The sequence below is a fragment of the Phyllobates terribilis genome, unplaced genomic scaffold (assembly GCF_046119375.1).
Source record: "Phyllobates terribilis strain yellow unplaced genomic scaffold, ASM4611937v1 Scaffold_2__4_contigs__length_985480577, whole genome shotgun sequence".
In the NCBI taxonomy this organism is placed as follows: domain Eukaryota; kingdom Metazoa; phylum Chordata; class Amphibia; order Anura; family Dendrobatidae; genus Phyllobates; species Phyllobates terribilis.
The window spans coordinates 219,825,246-219,848,828 of record NW_027362762.1 but is presented as its reverse complement, the minus strand read 5'-3'; the positions used below and the strand labels follow the sequence as shown (position 1 = coordinate 219,848,828).

Sequence of the window (23,583 nt, the reverse complement as noted above, 5' to 3'; positions counted from 1 at the left end):
CTATTGTCAGGGAAATATTAATGTCAGGGACATATTAACAGAATATTAGCCCCTTCTCCAATGCCCTCTCCTGTAGTGTTTGTCCAGAGATGACAATTATACAGTGTCTTACTGCAAATTATCACCACTTGTCAGCACCGAGCTGTCCCATTTTCCTCAGCACAAAAGCCCCAATTAGCACACGCCTGGGAAATAGCTTATGCAAACGATGCCAGGCAAGGAGTGTTATAACTTCGTTAGGAAGCAAGCATCTTGTCTCTGAAAGACGCAGGAGGTAATTAAAACGCAGGCTTGCACTAATTTGCATGTAACCGTGAGGCTGTTTCCCGAGCCTCAAAGGGAAATTTGCAGACGCACTGACTCCGATATGAAATATGAAATCTTGTGAGTTCCATACGTCCGACAGTAATGGGACCCATATGTTTAGTGACCAAATCAGCCCAGGAATGTATAGGTAGTTTTCCAGGGCTGTAGGCAAAATCAGGGAGCTGTAGCACAAAAACACCAGAATAGCAGACTGCAGCTATGTGATGTGTGGTCTCTAAATAAGGATAAAATCATAAGGGAAAACATGATATCACTTTGGGCTTCAGGGATCAACGTGTGATGAGTTATCCCAAAAAACAGGTTTTCAATACAATCTGAAGGGTGGAGCCCAGCCCCTGTGATGTCATCACAGGGGGGGGGTCTCACCCTTCAGCATAAAATAGTTTGTTGAGGCTGAAGCCGTGTTCTTTGCCCGGGAGTATAAGCCTATCATAGTGGAGGACCCTGTTCGATAACAGTAAACGGAGCGTCTCTCCTCCACCTATACTGAGTCGTGGCAGCGAACTTTATAGTGCAAGTTTCACCTTTTTATATCCTGTTTTATTTGTGTAATTGCTTATGTATTTTAATGTCTCCTTTGTAACATCCTTGTATATATTTTTCCTAAACACTGCCTCCCTTTTGGATTAAATATAAAATTTAATAGTTCTGTTTCTTTTGTTCTGTAATCGTTCCCTTCCCCGAAGCCATATACGCTACCAAAACGCAGGCGTCCGGCCAGGCCTGTATTATATTTCAAACTCGGCCGGTGGTGGCAGAGAATATTAACAATTGGGCTTCCAATAATTCCAGGCTTTGGAATCTCCGAGGTGTGGCAACATACGATTATTGGTCGCTTGCCGATATCCACGTAGCAAGCAGTCTGGATCACGTGCTCGTGACTCCGGACAAAATACGGACAGCGTGACGGCACGGTGAGATATTGCGTGATCTCCCCGATGTCGTCCCTCTGTGTGTGTTGGAATTCCTGACACCTATGGTATGCAAAAAGAGCAACAATATTTGAGGATATTGGTGTAGTTATAGCAAATACATTGTATAATGATGAAGGTAATGGACAACATCACAATATAAATGTTTAAAAATGTTTATTGCTCTTCTATTTCTAAACTGTAACATTAGGCAATATTTTAAATATCCTTCATTAAAATGTTCTGCCATTCTGCAACTACAGAATCTGACAGAGCATACAGAACACCACTCCTGGCTGTTCCAATGATCCCTCTCTCATCTCACAGACATATGCCTCATTTTAGAGCTGCCCGAATGCCACTTAAAGGGTTTTTCTCCACTTTCAGTAAAGTGGATGCCAAATGCTCACAGGCATGTTAAATAATATTCATTCACCCCTACCCCCTTCCTTCAGTGTTATGCAACATTGCTTTGATCTCTGTTTCTTTACTGCAGCATTGACATCATGTCGACAGCAACTTTTAGGCTATGTGCACACGTTCAGGATTTGATTGCAGAAATTTCTGCAAGATTTCTGCATCTCTTGGCAGGGAAAAGGCTGCAGCAAAAATGCAGGTTTTGCTGCAATTTTGATGCTTTTTTGTACAGCAATGAATGCTTTTTGGAGCTAAATAAAGATATTTGAAAAAAGAAACGTGGGGCATAGCTTTAACCTTTGGATTACCGTCAGACCTTGGGTAAGTATATTGGTTAATTTAAATGATTAAAGGAGTTGTCCGGTACTTTTAAAAAAACGCCAGTGTGTTTTAATGATAAATACAACCTTCTTTCTAATTACCTTGCGCTGCTGATACTGCCTTTGAGCGGCGCTATCGGTAGCCGCTCACAGGCAGCACGTGACCCCCAGCTACAGCCGGCGCTGATGTCCGCTGACGTCACAACAAGTTAAGGCTGCAGCCGGGGGTCCCTCTTCCGCGTTCCACCGGTGGCTGCTGGGTTGTGGGCGAGGTTATTCCCCTGCGTCACATCCTGCATCCACCGTGCGCTCTCCCTGTCCTCATTCACTGGGAAAGCGCACAGTGGATGCTGGGTGTGACGCAGGGGAATAACCGCGGGGACCCCAGCGCTGAGTCACGCCTCACTTGTCGTGACGTCAACGTGGGGTCACGTGCTGCCTGTAAGCGACCACTGATAGCCCCGCTCACAGGCAGTATCAGCAGAGCAAGGTAATTAGAAAGAAGGTTGCATTTATCATTAAAACACACTGGCGTTTTTTTAAAAGTACGGGACAACCCCTTTAAAGAATGTGTCTGTTGTATTTCAAATAAAGTGTTTTACTCTCAGTGTGTGTTTATTTAACTCTTTAATTACGTTTAGTAATGAGAGGGTCTGATTGACACCTACTCATCACTAAACAAAGAGCTAGGTGTCAGCTAATCTCATAAACCTTAATACCATTAGCATTCCCATTCATGTCACTTCTGGGGCAGCTGAAGCTGCTATTTTTAGCCTATGAAGGTGCCATTAGGCAAACATATTCCCTGTCTAATAATAACAGCTCACAGCTGTTTGTTTAGCCGCTACGTCTCCACGATCAGCAACCATCAGCGCTTTGGATGCAGCGTATTTTAGCTGCATACAAAACACTGTGTTGGAATGCCGCACTTTTGTTGTCAGTACATGTGGATCCACCGCATATAATGGCATTTCAATTGGTCAAAATAGGCAGCGTCTGCAGAAACTGACATGCTGCGGGTGAGTTTGGGTACGTGCCCACGATCAGGAGCAGCTGCAAGTTTGAAGCTGCGTGTTTATGCAGCGTCAAACCTGCAGTGGCCAGATGTTACAGCATAGTGGATGGGATTTCTAGAAATCCCATGTCCACTATGCATGCATCTGAGGCTGCGGATCACCCCCGGACACTGACATGCGGTGCGTCTTTCAGGACCGCAGCATGTCAAATTCTCTTGTGGAGTCGCTAGTCTCCGCAAGAGAAATTTGACCACTAGAATGTAGTGAACGCATGCAGATTCGCCGGTGTTCAATAGGAAGCAGCATTTTGGAAGCAGCAAAAATATGCTGTGTCCAAAGCGCTGCTACATCCGGATCGTGGGCACATAGCCTAAAATTAAAAAAAATTGTGTGGGCTCCCGTGTCATTTTCATAACCAGTAGATGGAAAGCCGACACCTTGGAGTTGATATTAGTAGCTGGGGAAAGGGCCATTACCAAAAAATGTTCCCTGGCTATTAATAACAGCTCACAGCAGTTTGCTTAGTCTTTACCGGGTAAATTACAGAGGGACCCCAGAAAAAAATTGACGTAGGGTCTCTCTATAAAATCGAACCAGAAAAGGCTAAACAGACAGATGCGGACTAATATTAATAGCCAGGGAAGGGGCAATGGATACAAGCCCCCTCCGAGGCGAATATTATCAGCTCTCAGCAGCCAGAGAACTGGCACATCCATAAGATGCGCCTAATCTGGCGCTTAATCTCCGATCTTCCCACTGCCATGTAACGGTGGCGAGTGGGATAAAAGGGTTGGGGTTCATGTCAGCCCTGTATTGGCGGCTGACATGAGGCCCAGGTTAGTAGTAGAGGGCGTCTAGAAGATGCCCCCATTACTAACCCCGTAGTAAGGTTTTTGACGTTTTTCAAATAAAGACATGGCCATAATAAAGTCTTTTATTTTAAATAAAATTCCACACGGTTTTAATCTTTTATTTCAAAATAAAAAACATGATATACTCACCTAAAGCCTAATCCCCAAAGCCCTCGTCTCATGTAAGAAACCAAAAATAAAAAACAACAATATCCCTCACCTGTCCGCCGTCATGACGTAATCCCAGTGTCCCACGATGATCTGAGTCACTTCTACAGCAGTCGCATCAGCAATCACTGATGTGACTGTTGTAGAAGACAGCACTGTATACACTGACAGGAGTGTAATCACTCTTGTTCTATACATGATGCACTGCTGGGACAGAGGTCACTGGAGTTCATCAGCTGAATTTCAGCTCATAAACGCCGATGCCCTCACTTACTGCATCAGTGTTGAGTGGGAAAATTCTCACACAGCACCGAATCCGTAAGTGAGATCCCCAGAGATCATCAGCTGAACTTCAGCTGATGAACTCCAGTGATCTCAATCCCAGCAGCGCAGCGATGTACACTGCCGGGAGCGATCGCGCTCCCGTCAGCTTATTTCCGGCTGCCGGGTGATCAAATCGCCGTAGGACAAGGGGGGACGGCAGACAGGTGAGAATAAAGTGTTCTTTTTATTTGAATATAGATTTATTTTTACTTATTTGTTATTTATTTATTTTTTTAACACAGCGCACAGACGCCAGCTGAGGAGACAACTACTCCCCTCAGCCACGCCTGGTCTGCAGGAGTGCCAACTGGATGATGGGAGGAGTAGTCTCCCGCGGTCCACTCTGTGTGTTTTCGCCGCGTTTTTGACTCATTACTTGAATTGAGTCAGTCAAAAATACAGCAAACATCCACAGCAAATCCGCAAATATATTAATACCTGCGTTTTTGCTGCGGATTTAACTGACTTAATTCAAGTCTATAGGTGAAAAACGCTGCAGAAACGCATAAACAATTGACATGCTGCAGATTTAAAAGCAATGAGAACCTGACAGGAAAATTCCTGATCATGTGCACAGCACATCAGGATTGTCATTGCATTAGCTGGCACATGGATTAACTAACATTTTTGGTGCATTTCCGCATGGAAAAAACACAGCGAAAACGCATCAAAAACGCACATAGCCTAACACTCCAACCAATCACTGAAAGCAGTACAGAAACCAAAATGAAAGGGAGCAGGCACTGGAGTGGAGGAGGGTGATTACCAGCTGGCTTTGTTACACTATATGCTTGCCAGTGTTAGGGGTCCACCTTGCAGATAGTTGAAACCCCCCTTTAATTACAAGGAATAGAGTAGTGCTGTAATTATGCACGGTCATAATACACAAAGCCGATCTGCTATTTCCCTACTCACTGGATGCTGCACTATCCAACCACACAGAGTATGAAACACAATCCTTCCTGAGACAAGGTTAAAGGGAATCTGTCAGCAGGTGTTGATATTTAATCTGAGAGCAGCTAGATGTAGGGGCTGAGACACTGATTCTAGCAATGTGTAACTTACTGGACTGCTTGTAGTTTCAATAAAATCAGTGTTTTATCAGCAGAAGATCTTCACTAGAGGACGAGTAGTCTCACGCCGTATAGTCCAACTGTTCTGCATAACCCCGCCACAACCACTGACTGGCAGCTTTGTGCCAATGTACATTTTACACAGAAAGCTGTCAATCAGTGATGTGAATGGGGTTATACAGAGCTCAGAATTCAGAAATCTGGAAGATCTGCAGCAAATAAAAGTGATTTTACCAAAACTGCAGCAAGCAGCCCAGTAAGAGATACATTGCTGGAACCAGGGTCTTGTCATGAACATAACGAAAACACACTCATTCGCAGGTAATGGAAAAAGGGAAGACCTACTACAGGGAGGCACCGCACCCACATCCAACAGGTCCCTGTACAGACTAGAAAGACCGTAGCCGCACAATTCAAAAACACCACCTTGGACTTAGCTCCCTAAAAGGCCATCGAGGGGTTTATCATATCTCCTGAGCAACCAGAGGGGAGGCTGTAACACACTGCCAAAAAGAGGAGAGCAAAGTGTGCAGGAAGTGACAAAACCCAGGGTGAGAAAATTAAAACACCTTCATAAACATTTGAGATGGAAAGCTAAGGAGAGCGAAAATAAAACAGAACAAGTATAACCTTCAAGAAACCTAAAGAGGCTAAAGGAAGAGGAACTAGGAAGGAAAACCAAACAAACTTACTGCAGGAATTCAACTGGTGTTTACCATGCAACATAAATCCCTTAGCTAGAGGACTGGAACTCCTAAACCCAAGTCCACCTAGAGGTATAGCCAGCAAGGAAGTGCAGTGAATGGTGAACATATAAAACCCAACCCAGAATGTGATAAGGCAGACCAAAACGGGAAAACACCTGTAGAGTGGCAAACCAAGAAGGGGAAACAAAGACGATTGGAACCATCAGCATTTGGACAGGGGAAAAAATGCAATGGCTCAGTCGACAGGAAAACAGACCACATATGTTCTTTAAACCATTGTACCATATTTTCAAAATGAGAAAAAAAAAACTATAATTACGCATTCTGAGTGCCCGCAGCTAGATAAATAGTTTTACAGCTTCAACTGAAGTCAATATATATATAGCAAGTTCCCAATAAATGCAGATGACAGAAGACTTTGTGAAAGGCTTGAGTGAGACTATCAGGAGTCAGTGTGGATTTTTTCCTATTTTAGAATGCATGGTAAAATATTGGCACAAAAAATACCTTTGTGACAAGTTAAACCGACAGACACCAACTCATTGTCAGTTTTTGCACCATGCATAAATTACACTTGTCTCAAGATCTAACTTGGTCTAAGTTAAGAACAATTTATGTAAGGCATGAGCAGTTCCAGCTTTTGTAACCTATAATAATCCTTACTTTTACAGCAAATATAACTAAATTCAAGTTGATACTTTCAACCAATATGAAGAAGCACTGCTTAATTGTAAAAATAAGTACAGGACACGAGCAATTGCTGTTCTAATTATTCAGAGGAGATAAATATCTTGGAGTAATGATCGCTACTATTCCTTCACCTCTTATGGTTTAACATTAAAACAAGATTAAACAGCAAAGCTAATTTTCTTTTCACATCATCACTGATAATTAAATTCACTTTCAAATGGGCTCTCAATGGATATCAAAGACAACAACCAATGGTTTACATAAGCAAGCAGATGATTGCCCGAATCTAAAGTAATTAGATAACTGCACTAGTGTGTTAGGAAAGTAATATAATCTATGTAATAAAATTACTCTCATGTTCCAGATGGCATAAATTACAATAAATTATTTATATTTATTAAGGTGTCAAAGGTTGCTCTAATCTTTCTTCATGAGTGCACCTCTCCCCTGTCTCCCAGCTTCTTGCCAGCCAAGAGGGTGGTGCAAGCCTACAGGCTGACAGATCGGCCCGGCAGCATGGCTGAGTTGCTAGCCCAAACTGAGCGCTTTCCCATGTTGCAAGCAAAGGCAGCTTTGCCTCAGCAGCATTCGAGAACGGAGGGGCACTGAAGATAGATGGCCAGCTTCAGAGCAGCACTTGCAATTTCTAAAGCAAAGAGCTTGCGAGCACACTCTTCTTCCTTAGGAAACTTGCCACCACTGATAGACAATGAGCAGTAAAATATAGAATTAAAAATCCCTCCGTTCGGGAGAATGCACGTGTTTTTTAATAACAGATTGCAATGTTGCTTGTTTTTACAAACACTATGTAACAATTTGTTTGTACCTATTTATGATAATGGAAATAAACTCTTTAAATGAGCATTTTAAAGATCTTTTCAATAAGGTTAAAAACGTTGAGCATTTACAGGCCCCAGGTACAACACATATTACAACATTTATCAATTATTTGCTCATTGATATAAAATATCCATACATACTTTCTTTGAACTTTTCATGTTTTGCTACTCCTCATACCACTATTTTACAAACACGCTAATTAAAATGGTCCCTGGAAATCTTACCTATACAAGTACAAATATGTTTTTCAAAACGAAAAAGGACTCCAGACACATTATAGCTGTGTCCTAAAGACCAAAGTGAAGCCATGCAGAAATATAACATACAGTACAGACCAAAAGTTTGGACACACATTCTCATTTAAAGATTTTTCTGTATTTTCATGACTATGAAAATTGTACATTCACACTGAAGGCATCAAAACTATGAATTAACACATGTGGAATTATATACTTAACAAAAAAGTGTGAAACAACTGAAAATATGTCTTATATTCTAGGTTCTTCAAAGTAGCCACCTTTTGCTTTGATGACTGCTTTGCACACTCTTGGCATTCTCTTGATGAGCTTCAAGAGGTAGTCACCGGAAATGGTTTTCACTTCACAGGTGTGCCCTGTCAGGTTTAATAAGTGGGATTTCTTGCCTTATAAATGGGGTTGGGACCATCAATTGTGTTGTGCATTAGTCTGGTGGATACACAGCTGATAGTCCTACTGAATAGACTGTTAGAATTTGTATTATGGCAAGAAAAAAGCAGCTAAGTAAAGAAAAACGAGTCATTTAAGAAATGGAGGTCAGTCAGTCCGAAAAATTGGGCAAACTTTGAAAGTGTCCCCAAGTGCAGTTGCAAAAACCATTAAGCTCTACAAAGAAACTGGCTCACATGAGGACCGCCCCAGGAAAGGAAGACCAAGAGTCACCTCTACTTCTGAGGATAAGTTTATCCGAGTCACCAGCCTCAGAAATTGCAGGTTAACAGCAGCTCAGATTAGAGACCAGGTCAATGCCACACAGAGTTCTAGCAGCAGACACATCTCTACAAAAACTGTTAAGAGGAGACTTTGTGCAGCAGGCCTTCATGGTAAAATAGCTGCTAGGAAACCACTGCTAAGGACAGGCAACAAGCAGAAGAGACTTGTTTGGGCTAAAGAACACAAGGAATGGACATTAGACCAGTGGAAATCTGTGCATTGGTCTGATGAGTCCAAGTTTGAGATCTTTGGTTCCAACCACCGTGTCTTTGTGCGACGCAGAAAAGGTGAACGGATGGACTCTACATATAAACCTATAGAAAATGTCACTCAAGGTGACCACAACCCAAATCAATGAGTATAACAAAAAAGAGCTATCATTCCCAAATCTCTAATATAAACAACAATGTGTCTCAAAAAGCAGGGAACTGAATAAACTGTGGAGTCAGTTTATTCAAAAGTGATTCATTTTATTTTCAATACTACATTATCACAAGAACAAAAAACAGTGTCAAAGAAAGGTTTGGAAGAAAGAAAAAACTGTTAAAATAGTTAGATGGGGGGTGATAAGATCTCTTGTGTACCCGATGGACTCTACATGCCTAGTTCCCATAGGCGGATTATAATGAGGTCAATCTGGGCTGCCTCCAGGGGGCCCGGGGCTCCGGTGTGTCTATGGCCAGATTGCCCTCATTATATGTGCGGCGCCGCGGCACATACCAGCAGATAGTGGTGGGGGTCCCCCGGACCGCTCCCTCAGCAGCGGCGCACTGGCGCTACTTCTTTTTCGGCCGGGCCAGCACTGCAGCTGTTAACTTCCCTGTGTGCTAGCCGTGCCTCCTAGCTGTGACGTCACGCAGTGCGCGCCCGGCCTGCACTGCTGCACCGGAGAAGCGCAGGAGGACTGGAGCCGGGGGATGGTGAGTGTGTGAGAGTGTGTGTGTGTGAGTGTGCAGGCAGATATCATTTTGTGATGTCTGTTTATATGTATTTTTGTGTTTCAAATGTGTTTATGCGTGTATGTATATGTCTGTATATGTTTGTGAGTGCGTGACTGCGTGCGGCCTCCCGCTGTCTCTGGGGGGGGCGCCATGTGGCCTCCTGCTGTGTATAGATGGTTACGTGTGGCATCCTGCTGTATATAGATGGCTACATGCGGCCTCCCGATGTGTATACATGGCTACGTGCGGCCTCCCGCTGTATATAGATGGCTACGTGCGGCCTACTGCTGTGTATAGATGGCGCCGTACGGCCTCCTGCTGTGTATAGATGGCTACATGTGGCCTCCCGCTGTGTATAGATGGCTACGTGCGGCCTCCCGCTGTGTATAGGGGGCTACGTGCGGCCTCCCGCTGTGTATAGGGGGCTACGTGCGGCCTCCCGCTGTGTATAGATGGCTACGTGCGGCCTCCCGCTGTGTATAGATGGCTACGTGCGGCCTCCTGCTGTGTATAGATGATAGATAACTACATGCGGCCTCCTGCTGTCTATAGATGGCTACGTGCGGCTTCCCGCTGTTTATAGATGGCTATGTGCGGCCTCCCGCTGTGTATAGATGGCTACGTGCGGCCTCCTGCTGTGTATAGATGGCTAAGTGCGGCTTCCCGCTGTTTATAGATGGCTACGTGCGGCCTCCTGTGTATAGATAGTGCAATGCAGCCTCCTGCTGTGTATAGATGATAGATGACTACGTGCGGCCTCCTGCTGTGTATAGATGGCTACGTGCGGTTTCCCGCTGTTTATAGATGGCTACGTGCGGCCTCCCGCTGTGTATAGATGGCTACGTGCGGCCTCCCGCTGTGTATAGATGGCTACGTGCGGCCTCCCGCTGTGTATAGATGGCTACGTGCGGCCTCCCGCTGTGTATAGATGGCTATGCGCGGCCTCACGCTGTGTTTACATGGCGATGTGCAGTCTCCCGCTGTGTATAGATGGCTACGTGCGGCCTCCCGCTGTGTATAGATGGCTACGTGCGGCCTCCCGCTGTGTAGAGATGGCTACGTGAGGCCTCCTGCTGTGTAGAGATGGCTACGTGCGGCATCCCGCTGTGTATAAATGGCTGCGTGCGGCCTCCCGCTGTGTATAGATGGCTACGTGCGGCCTCCCGCTGTGTATTGATGGCTACGTGTGGCCTTCCGCTGTGTATAGATGGCTACGTGCGGTCTCCTGCTGTTTATAGATGGCTACGTGCAGCCTCCTGCTGTGTATTGATGGCACAGTGCGGCCTCCCGCTGTGTATAGATGGTGCCGTGTGGCCTGCAGCCGTGTATAGATGGCTACGTGCGCCCTCCTGCTGTGTATAGATGGCTACGTGTGCGCAATATTGAGTCATACAATTAATGTAAGGCTATGTGCCCACGATGCAGAAATGCTCCGGATTTTTTTTTTAGTGTTTCTGCATCTCCCTGGCAGAAAAAACTCATGCGGATTGTACATGCGTTTTTCCTGCCAGGGACACGCAGATGTGAAGCGTTCTTCACATGCATTTCCGCATGCGGGTTGACAAGCGCTTTCCAAGCGATTTTAGCATCACTTGGAAAGTGCTTGACAACTTGGTCACACTATATAAATTCATGCAACCAGCATGGATTTATATAGTGTGACCGTAAAAGAATGGTAAAAAATAAAAAATAAATATATACTTACCTTCTGATGGCCTGCCGACGTCAGCGGTCGCGTGACCCATCACATGACTAAATGACGTCACGGCAGGTCCTTTTCAGACCATTGCAAGCTGCCGGCAAGCCAGGACGCATCGGATAAAGACACCGGGGGCCATCAGAAGGTAAGTATAATATTTTTTTTATTTTATTCTTTTTTTACAGGTTCTATGGTACCCGGGTCCGAATGAGAGTCTCCTCTTCTCCAGACCCGGGTACCATCCGCACATTGAAACGCATGGAATCCGCATGTACAGCTGCAGTGATGGGTAATCCATGCGTTCCAATGCAAGTCAATGGCGGCGAAAACGTCGCGCTTCCGCAAAATAATTGGTAATGCTGCGGATTTTTCTGCAATGATAATCCGCAGCGGAAATTTCCGCAGCATGTGCACAGCACATGCGGATTATCATTGGGGAACATGGCAGACCTTCTACCAAGCGTTTTTTAATCGCTTCTGCAGCGGAATTGCTGCTGCGGAAACGCTTAAAAACGCATAGTGGGCACGCAGCCTGAAAAAAATTATTATAATTAATATTGTGCCAAATTAATTTCACGTGAACTATCACATGATCTATCACAGGGGATCATGTGACGTGATACATCAAGTATGTGGGGGGAGGGGGCACGCCTTCTAAACTGTCTGGGGCCCTTGCTACTCTTAATCCACCCCTGCTAGTTCCCACCGTGAAGCATGGAGGAGGAGGTGTGATGGCGTGGGGGTGCTTTGCTGGTGACACTGTTGGGGATTTATTCAAAACTGAAGGCATACTGAACCAGCATGGCTACCACAGCATCTTGCAGCGGCATGCTATTCCATCCAGTTTGCGTTTAGTTGGACCATCATTTATTTTTCAACAGGACAATGACCCCAAACACACCTCCAGGCTGTGTAAGGGCTATTTGACCAAGAAGGAGAGTGATGGGGTGCTACGCCAGATGACTTGGCCTCCACCGTCACCAGACCTGAACCCAATCGAGATGGTTTGGGGTGAGCTGGACCGCAGAGTGAAGGCAAAAGGGCCAACTAGTGGTAAGCATCTCTGGGAACTCCTTCAAGATTGGTGGAAGACCATTTCCGGTGACTACCTCTTGAAGCTCATCAAGAGAATGCCAAGAGTGTGCAAAGCAGTCATCAAAGCAAAAGGTGGCTACTTTGAAGAACCTAGAATATAAGACATATTTTCAGTTGTTTCACACTTTTTTGTTAAGTATATAATTCCACATGTGTTAATTCATAGTTTTGATGCCTTCAGTGTGAATGTACAATTTTCAAAGTCATGAAAATACAGAAAAATCTTTAAACGAGAAAGTGTGTCCAAACTTTTGGTCTGTACTGTATGTTAGCATGAACATGACTACAAAATGACAAATGTAGAACACTATGACATAACAACATAAGCACATCTGCCATGGCCGTGTAATTGCTATCAATGTACAGAACTGTGCAAAAGTTTTAGGCAAGTGTGGAGAAAATGTAGCAGAGTACGGCTACTGTATGTTCACACGCAGAGTTTTAGCCTGCAGCCAAAACCTGCTCTCTTTGCAGTAAAAACCCTGAGTTCAAAACGCCTGTTTTTTAGTGTTTACACTGTTTTTATTGCATTTTTATTTATTTTTTGCAGCCTTTTTTGTGTGCAGATTACATGCGTGCTTTGTTTACAGTACACGTCTAATGAAGTAGTTTTAGTCACTAAAGCTCTTCAAAAACTCTGCAAAAACATCATTGCATTTTTTCACTTTCTGATTGCCTTTTCTGGGTGAAAAAAACGCTACAAACATGCTGAAAGAACTGACATGCTACAGAATTAAAAAAACACTGCATTTCTCAAATTTAGTTAGAAAAAAAAACAAGCGTGTACATGAGATTTTTGGGATCTCATAGCTTTTTCTGGTATTGTAAAAAGTAGCTTTTAATTTACAGAAAACAAAAAGCAGAAAACAATGCACAAATTCTACATGTGAACATAGCCTAAGAAAGAGCAAAAAATAAATCTAAATCAAATCAATATTTGGTGTGACCACTGTTTGCCTTCAAAACAGCATCAATGCATCGATTCTTCTAGGTACACTTTGTGAGAGCAGGATTTATATTTTATCTATCTTGACTTTATTTTGGAAATTCTCTCCTGCTTTCCAAGATGGAGTTTGAGCTAGTATGTGTGTTTTGTGATAAGTGTGTTCCTTAGGAATTTCTTTGTCTAACGGACTTAGAGAAAACATAGTAAAGTGGAAGAAACGAAACCTAAGTGAGAGACACGCCTAGACTGTTCAACAGGGTGTAGACAGAACTACCTTTAGCCCATGAGATGTATGCATGCTAATGCAAGCACATATTTAGAGATAAGCTGAGAGAATTATTTTGATACCATGTATGACTATTAACCCCTTAACCCCCGAGGGTGGTTTGCACGTTAATGACCAGGCCAATTTTTACAATTCTGACCACTGTCACTTTATGAGGTAATTACTCTGGAACGCTTCAACGGATCCCCCTGATTCTGAGATAGTTTTTTCGTGACATATTGTACTTCATGATTGTGGTAAAATTTCTTCGATATCACTTGCGTTTATTTGTGAAAAAAACAGAAATTTGGTGAAAATTTTGAAAATTTTGCAATTTTCAAAATTTTAATTTTTATGCCCTTAAATCAGAGAGATATGTCACACAAAATAGTTAATAAATAACATTTCCCACATGTCTACTTTCCATCAGCACAATTTTGGAACCAAATTTTTTTTTTGTTAGGGAGCTATAAGGGTTAAAAGTTGACCAGCGATTTCTCATTTTTCCAACAAAATTTACAAAACCATTTTTTTAGGGACCACATCACATTTGAAGTCACTTTGAGAGGTCTTTATGACAGAAAATACCCAAAAGTGACACCATTCTAAAAACTGCACCCCTCAAGGTGCTCAAAACCACATTCAATAAGTTTATTAACCCTTCAGGTACTTCACAGGAATTTTTGGAATGTGGAAGAAAAAAATGAACATTTAACTTTTTTCACAAAAATGTTACTTTAGACCCAATTTTTTTTAATTTTCACAGGGGTAACAAGAAAAAATGGACCCAAAAAATGTGTTGTGCAATTTCCCCTGGGCACGCAGATACCCCATATGTGGGGAAAAAAACACTGTTTGGGCGCACGGCAGGGCTCGGAAGGGAAGGAGCGCCATTTGACTTTTTGATTGTAAAATTTGCTTGAATAATTAGCGGACGCCATGTTGCGTTTGGAGAGCCCCTGTGTGCCCAAACATTGGAGCTCCCCCACAAGTGACCCCATTTTGGAAACTAGACCCCCCAAGGCACCTATCTAGATGCATAGTGAGCAGTTGGAACCCCCAGGTGCTTCACAAATTGATTCGTAAAAATGAAAAAGTGGAAAAAAATACTTTTCCATTTTTACGAATCAATTTGTGAAGCACCTAAGGGTTCCAAGTGCTCACTATGCATCTAGATAGGTGCCTTGGGGGGTCTAGTCTCCAAAATGGGGTCACTTGTGGGGGAGCTCCAATGTTTGGGCACACAGGGACTCTCCAAATGCAACATGGCATCCGCTAACAATTTGAGCAGATTTTCCATTCAATTTGTTAGCGGACACCATGTCGCGTTTGGAGAGCCCCTGATGTGCCTAAACAGTGGAGGTCCCCCACAAGTGACCCCATTTTGGAAACTATACTCCTCAAGGATTTTATTAAGGTGTATAGTGAACATTTTGAACCCAGAGGTACGACACAGAATTTGATAACATTAGGTCATCATATTGAATAAGTTGTCATTAGTCTTGAGCGCAAGTGCTTGCTACTTGAGTTTGCATCGGGTACTCAGGTATGCACCATGTACTGCGTGTGCTCGAGTGACATGCTCGAGTCCCCGCCCGGATGTTTCACGGTTATTAGACACCCAAAAAAAAACATGCGGGGATCGCTCGTGCATGGCAGGCAATCCCCGCAAAGTTTTTTGGGCCGTGAAGCATATGGGGCGGAGACTCGAGCATGTCACTCAAATACCCACGATACTCACTGCATACCAGAACACCCGATGCAAACTCAAGTAGCGAGCACTTGCGCTCAACACTAGTCGCCATATCGTCATCTTTTTTTCTTACTTTTGAAAAAAATCCCAACCCCATCACAACTCCAACCCCAGCCCTAACCCTAACACAACCCTAACCGTAGCACAACCCTAACCCTAGCACAACCCTAACCCTAGCACAACCCTAACCCTAGCACAACCCTAACCCTAGCACAACCCTAACCCTAGCACAACCCTAACCTGAGAGTTTATTTTTTACGCCGTTCCTCATGCGGTATAAGTGATTAGACGACCTTATTCTTCGGGTCGGTGAGACTACAGCGATACCAGAATCATATGGGGTTTTTATGACTGACAGCTGTCACACACTAAAAGACGCATTTTTTGTAAAATCTAGTTTTTGCATCGCCATATTTTGAGAGCTATAATTTTTCCAGATTTTGGCAGACAGTCATATGACGGCTTGTTTTTTGCGGGATGAGTTGACGTTATTGGTGCCATTTTCAGGCACGTGACATTTTTTGATCGCTTTCTATTCTGATTTTTGGGAGGCAGAATAAACAAAAACCAACAATTCAGGAGTTGTTTTTTTTTTTTTTATTATTCTGTTCCGCGTGTGGTAAAATTGATAAGGCAGCTTTATTCTTCGGGTCAGTACGTTTACAGCGGTACCACATTTATATCGTATTTCTATGTTTTGCACTTTTACATAATAAAAGCAATTTTATAGAAAAAATTATTTTTTAGCATAGCTTTATTCTGAGAGCTATAACTTTTTTATTTTTCGGCTGATGGAGCTGTATGGTGGCTTGTTTTTTGCGGGACGAGATGACGTTTTCAGCGGTACCATTTTTATTTATATTTGTCTTTTTGATCGCGTGTTATTCCATTTTTTGTTTGGCGGTATGGTGATAAAGCATTGTTTTTTGCTTCGTTTTTTTTTTGTTTTGTTTTTTTACCGTGTTCACTGAGGGGGTTAACTAGTGGGGCAGTTTTATAGGTCAGGTTGTTCCGGACGCGGCGATACCAAATATGTGTACTTTTATTGTTTTTTTTATAATAATATTTATTGATGGGTACATTATATTTTTTATTTTTGGTGGATTATTTTTTTTATATTTTTACAATTTTTTTTTTTTTTTCCACTTTCTGATAGTTTTAATACTTTATGACTTTGTCCCACTGTGGGACTTTCACTTTTTTTTCTCTGATCGCCTGCATGGCACAGGAATGCAGCACCATCCCTGTGTCATGCAGGCTGTCAGCGCTGGACAGGGAGAAGATTGTTTGGAGATGCACTGCGCATGTCAAAAAAATCTTCCTGCCGTCTGGTGACCCGGATGTTATCATGACGACATCGGGTCGTCATGGCAACATCCTGGAAGCCACGGTAATCAGTGCTGGAAGCCGGAAGAGGAGGTGAGTATCTGCGATCACCTCCCCTTGCCACCGCAATGCTGCGATCGACTTCGATCGCAGCATCGCGGGGGTTAATGTGCTGGGAGCGGTGCAGGACCGCTCCCTGCACATAGTACCGGGTGTCAGCTGTGACAATCAGCTGACACCCGGCGGCGATCGCGCCCGCACAGCCTGTGTGCGCGCGCGATCGCCATGACGTACTAATACGGGTCTGGCTCTTAAGTCCCAGGGCACAGACGCGTATTAGTACGTCAAATGTTGTTAAGGGGTTAAATACCTATAAAACCGTGACCAAATGAGGAAATAAAGAGAGATCCGCTTTGATGTTCAATGTAACAGCGTGGCTCTTCCATGCATGTATTAGGATTTTTGCTGTTTAATTTGGAAAAGGCCCAATGTCCCACATTTTGTGGCGATGACAGCTTGCACAGAGTTTTTGAAGGAACTCAGAAAGGAGGTTGTTGCAAACATCTTGGAGAACTAATCACACATCTTTTGTAGATGTTGGCTTGCGTAAATCTTTTGTCCATTCATGTAATCCCAGACAGAATCAATGAAAGTGAAATCAGGGCTGTATGGGCCATATCATCACTTCCAGGATTCCTTCTTCTTCTTTAAGCGGAGGGTAGTTTTTAATTACATTGGCTGTATGTTTGGGTCATTGCCCTGATACAGAAAAAATTAGAGCCAATACGAAGCCTTCCTGATGGTTTTTCTCAACACTGAAAACACCAAGAAGTAGCCAAGGTTGAGGACTGTAGATGCAGTTGTCGGTCAAGGAAACTTAGTGCAGCAGATTAATGACATAACATGCTTACTTTGATTCGAAATTGGAAGATTTCCTGCAGTGCCATCAGTTCAGAACTGGTGGGACCCAGCTACACCCATCTACTGTGGCCAAAAAAAACATACCTTCAACATGGAAACAAGGCCAAATGACACAACTATGCACGAAAACAAAGGAACTAGGGTGCAGAAATGTGGAAGTAGGTGCTCTGACTGCGAAGTCAAAATGTGAAATAGTTGTCTCAAACAAAAGGCAGTTGTTTGAAGAAGGGTTGGAGAGTGGTACAATAAGAGTTTGCCTGCAACAATAAAGCATGGCAGAGATTCTTGCAAGTCTGGATAAATTTGGTCAAGATTAAAGGGGTATTCTCATGTTATTAAATTGGTATAGTTAGTCAGCATGAGAATAAACAAGTTTATAATTCCTTTTTTTTCTATCTGCTATCATTCACCTGCTGTGAGAGCTTGTATCTGACATTGTGTACAGCTTTTTTCTAAGAAAATCGACCACCACAGCCTGGTCGAGTGTGGGCATTAGTTACATACCAGGCTGAAAGGTTAACTTATGAGATCCCAGCCACCTCTCTCCAGCCCATTGATTTTTATACAACAGTTAGCTGCTCAACTCCGTCCCACGCTCCGTCAGCTTCTGATCAAACTGCTGTTATCAATCCTGCACAATCACCACCAGTGCCTGGCCGAGTGTGCGTATAAGACCATGTTCATACGTTCAGTATTTGGTCAGTATTTCACATCAGTATTATATAAATACAGAAGTGGTGCACATATTTTTATTATATTCTTACTTTGATTGTTCCATTCCTGGTTTTGACTTACAAATACTGAGGTAAAATACTGACCAAATGCTGAATGTGTGACCATAGCCTTAGTTACATTCCAGGCTGAAGAGATAACTCATAAGATCCCAGCCACCTCTCTCCAGCCCATTGATTTCTATACAGCAGTTAGCTGCTCAACTCCCTCACACTGTCAGCTTCTGATCAAACTATTATCAATCCGGCAAACTTACAGGCCGTTAGTATCAGCATTTTCACAAGCAGTTCTCCTAATCACTGCTCTCACTTTCCCAGTCATGTGCTTGTTCAGAGGCCCAGTTATTTCTATATGCAAATATAGTGACAGCAATGTAGATTCAACAACAAGAAATGCAACCATTAATATGCCACAGTAGAATAAGCTCCGCAGTAGGACGAAGCTACTGAAGCAAAACTGTCATTTGAGGAAGTATGCTGCTCATCCAGCAACAAAGAAATGAAGGAGGCTGGAAAATTGTATGCTGCTCAAGACACAACTTGAAAATAAACCTTTCAAGCTGTGTCAATGCTGAGAAACACAAGCATATAATTAATTACTCATCATGCAACATCATCATTGAGACATCTGATTGACTCCAAATTTATTCCGCAGCACATTGATGACTCCAAACATAAAGCTGATGTCATTAAGAACTATCTTTGTCATAAAGAAGACCAAAAAGTCCTGGAAGTGATGATGTGGCTCCAAAGGAGCCCTGATCTCAACATTATGGATTCTGTTTGGGATTATATGACAAGACAGTAGGATCTGCGCAAGTCTAAAGAGGTGGGGAAGAGGTTAATAGTGTGATACTGTGTTACCTATACATAGCTTATATTTTTTTATTGTAATCCTGCCTGTTATGAAGAGAAGACTACTGAAAAGTAATCTGTAAAGAAGAAGAAGGGTCAGCCTACTATGTATCTATAACATTTTAAAAAGATAATTTTATTTGCACTTTCCCCTTTATATTGGACTCTAAAAGATAAAAACTATGCATTACGAATTGTTTTGGGCTAATTAACATGCATTTAGTTGAATTTAGCTTACCTCCAGTAGTTTATCATAACGTTCTGCAGACATAAGAAATCGTCCATCTTCCAGCTGCATCTCCCTGTTCTCCAGCAAATTGTTCAAAACTGGTAAGACATTCCTTTCTGCCTTTTCTAATCCTTCCAGAACCAAAATTCTTCCCTCGGTGGCAGCACGAACGGCACACTTAATAAAAAGAAAGGTTTACAACAAAGAAAACTTTAGACAACCTGTAATGATCAAAAAAATCAATAAAAAATAACAAGAGTTGCAGAATCCATTAACAGTACATAAAAGATTGATACTTGCCACTATAGCGCACAGTCTTCCTGCACATGAACACTATGGCATGCAGTCTACCTACACATGACCACTATAGCGCGCAGTCTACCTGCACATTACCACCATAGTGCGTAGGCTACCTGCACATGACCACTATAGCACGCAGTCTACCTGAACATGACCACTATAGCGCGCAGTCTACCTGCACATTACCACCATAGTGCGTAGGCTACCTGCACATGACCACTATAGCACGCAGTCTACCTGAACATGACCACTGTAGTGAGCAGTCCACCTGCACATGAACACTATGGCATGCAGTCTACCTGCACATTACCACCATAGTGCGTAGGCTACCTGCACATGACCACTATAGCACACATTCTACCTGCACATGACCACTATAGCGCACAGTCTTCCTGCACATGAACACTATGGTATGCAGACAGTCTTCATGCACATGAACACTATGGCATGCAGACTGTCTTCCTGCACATGAACACTATGGCATGCAGACAGTCTTCCTGCACATGAACACTATGGCATGCAGACAGTCTTCATGCACATGAACACTATGGCATGCAGACAGTCTTCATGCACATGAACACTATGGCATGCAGACAGTCTTCATGCACATGAACACTATGGCATGCAGACAGTCTTCATGCACATGAACACTATGGCATGCAGACAGTCTTCATGCACATGAACACTATGGCATGCAGACAGTCTTCATGCACATGAACACTATGGCATGCAGTCTACCTACACATGACCACTATAGCGCACAGTCTACCTGCACATGACCACTATAGCGCACAGTCTACCTGCACATGACCACTATAGCGCACAGTCGACCTGCACATGATCACTATAGTGTGCAGTCTACCTGCACATGAGAATTATAGCCTGACTTTTTAGCAAAAGCATATTTTCTTACCATTTGCATGTTTTGGCATCCAAACATGACCGTTCAATCATTTGTGTTCTCTTGCCACTAAATCCACATAATTTTCTTGGTGTGTCACTATAAAATGCTAGTAACCAATGGCACTTAGATTTCCATACGCAGACCTCTTATCTGAATGAATTGCGTACATTTTCCACATTCCTGCTCATTGATGGGTACTAGAGTGTTTCTGTCATATTGTTGCGCATAAAGGTATCAACAATTGAAGCCATGCTACAGCCCAAAAACCCAAGGCCCATCATTCCTACACACAAGCTGTTGCCATAGATTGCAGTGATCTGTGGTAAATCTGTAGATAATTGTTATTGGGTTTTGTGATGGCTCTGCGGTTCAATCATTGATGGTGAGGTAGATCGCATGCTTCAGTACATGAATGTTAATGTAGACTACAGGTAGACTGGATGCTATAGTGGAACTGATTTTATAGGGTTATTTACTTACATCACAAGTGACAAAACTGACATTTTTGTCACCTTTCAACTCTACAAAATATAAGACTTTACAAACAAGAATATAAATAGAACAGACCAAACATTAGCAATAACCAGCAACACAATCACTCACGTATGCGTGTATTTATATATATTGCAATTTTAAGTTATTGTGGAACTTGGAGAACTTGTTCTTCAAGTTCCAAATGATCATTAGGAGCTGGTTCTAATCTTCACTTTTTGATACCCTTTTGGGTTGCTGCATTGGTTTATTATGTCATTGGCCTCCTTTATATTGTTTAAATTTAAGTTATTGTAACATGGGTTCTCTCTAAATTAGGGGGGGGGGACATACGTGTGCGTCTGTGTGCGTCCGCATGTGTACATACAGTATACATATATATATATATATATATATCTATATATAAGTGTATAGTATATACAGTGAAAGAAATAATTATTTGATCCCTTGCTGTTTTTGGAAGTTTGCCCACTGACAAAGGCATGAACAGTCTATAATTTTAAGGTTAGGTTAATTTTAACATTGAGAGATAGAATATCAAAAAAAAAATCAAGAAAATCACATTGTATAAATTAGATACATTTTTTTCATTTTGCAGTGAGAAATAAGTATTTGATCCCACTGGCAAACAACACTTAATACTTGGTGGCAAAACCCTTGTTGGCAAGCACAGCAGTCAGACGTTTTTTGTAGTTGATGATGATTTTGGTCCACTCCTCTCTGCTGATCATCTCTAAATCATTAAGATTTTGAGGCTGTCACTTGTTAGGAAGAGATAAGGGTTAAAAGTTGACCATCGATTTCACATTTTTCCAACAAAATTTACAAAACCTATTTTTTTTAGGGACCACATTACATTAGAAGTGACTTTGAAGGGACTATATGACAGAAAATACCCAAAAGAACCATTCTAAAAAACTGCACCCCCAGGGTGCTCAAAACCACATTCAAGAAGTTTATTAACCCTTCAGTTGCTTCACAGGAATTCATGGAATGTGGAAGGAAAATAAAAAATAAATAACACTTTTTCACTTTAGACCCAATTTTTTTACTTTCACAAGGGTAACAGGAGAAAATGGACAATAAAATTTGTTGTGCAATTACTCCTGAGCACGCCGATAGCCCATGTATGGGCGGAAAACCACTGTTTTAGCGCACCGCAGGGCTCGGAAGGGAAGGAGCGCCATTTGACTTTTTGAATGTACAATTTGCTAGAATAATTAGAGGACGCCATGACGATTTGAAGAGCCTCTGATGTGCCTAAACAGTGGAAAGCCCCCATAAGTGACACCATTGTGGAAACAAGACCCCTCATGGAACTTATTGTTAGGAATTGTGGTTCTGTGCTCCCACCTGGGAATGAATCAGGTCACAGGCGCTGCCATTGTGTTGACCCTGGAGGAGGAGCTACTACGCTTGCAGGGAAACCGTCCCAACTTTATGAAGCATCGCATTCTGGAGTTGTACGATGTGTGAGGACGCGGGACGCCGCGTCTCTCACGGATTTCTCTGCCCGGGAACATGGGACGCTGTGTTCCCCGGTTGCCAAGCAATGCAGGATACTGCTGTGTCTGGCACTAGGCAGTTGTGTAATTGTGTCCATTCTGCTGTGCAAGCTAGCAGGGAGTAGTTGTCTGGGGATGATTGGGAGGTAATCAACACCTGATCATTAAGCGGGCAATTTAACCCTGTTCCCTGGTCAGTCCTTAGCTAGCAGTAGGGTTGCTTATCTATTCAGGGTTTTTCTCATTTTTCTCTTCGGGTTACACTTTACTGTGTTTTTTGCAGAGGTACTCACCAGGTTTGTGACTAGGCACTGACCGCGTCACCAGACGCCAGCTGTCTGGCGGCAGTGGGCCTGGAAAGGGCTCTGCCCAAGTCCCCCTTCCATTTACTTGAGCAGGGTGAAGCGTATTCCCAGCCCTCAAGGGCACACCTAGCTGGGCAGCTTGCGCCAAGTGCACCTGTGGCTGCGCATTTGCTGGGTCTCTGTGTAGCATTTAACACTTGTCTAGATTTGTGGTGAGCACCTTCAACCCCAAGGTGCTTTACAGAAGTTTATAATGTTGAGCCGTGAAAATAAAAATAAAAAATCACATTTTTCCCACAAAAATGTTTTTAAGACCCAAATTTTGCAATTTTACAAGGGTAACAGGAAAAATTGCACAGTGCGATTTGTTGTGCAATTTTTCCCGAGTATACCAATATTCAATATGCAGAGAAAAGCTATTGTTTGGGCACAAAGCAGGGATTGGAATGAAAGGAGTGCTACTTGACTTTTTGAATGCAAAATTTACTGGAATAATTAGCGGACGCCATGTCGCGTTTGCAGAGGCCCTGATGTGCCTAAAAAGTGGAAAGCCCCACAAATGACACCACTTGGGAAACCAGACCCCTCAGAGAACTTATCTAGATGAGTGATGAGCAGCTTGAAATCCCAGATGCTTCACGGAAGTTCATAACATTGAACCGTGAAAATAAAAAAAATAAAAATCAAATTTTCCCACAAAA

General features: G+C 42.9%; 1 protein-coding gene across 1 annotated transcript in view; it reads right to left on the bottom strand.

Moving 5' to 3' along the window:
* The window catches only part of VWA8 (von Willebrand factor A domain containing 8), a 524,780-nt gene that overhangs the window by 381,526 nt on the left and 119,671 nt on the right, over positions 1–23,583 (bottom strand). The window contains exon 6 of the mRNA XM_073663915.1: positions 19,386–19,553. Coding sequence (XP_073520016.1) covers positions 19,386–19,553 — 168 coding nt within the window. The remainder of the gene's footprint in view (positions 1–19,385; positions 19,554–23,583) is intronic.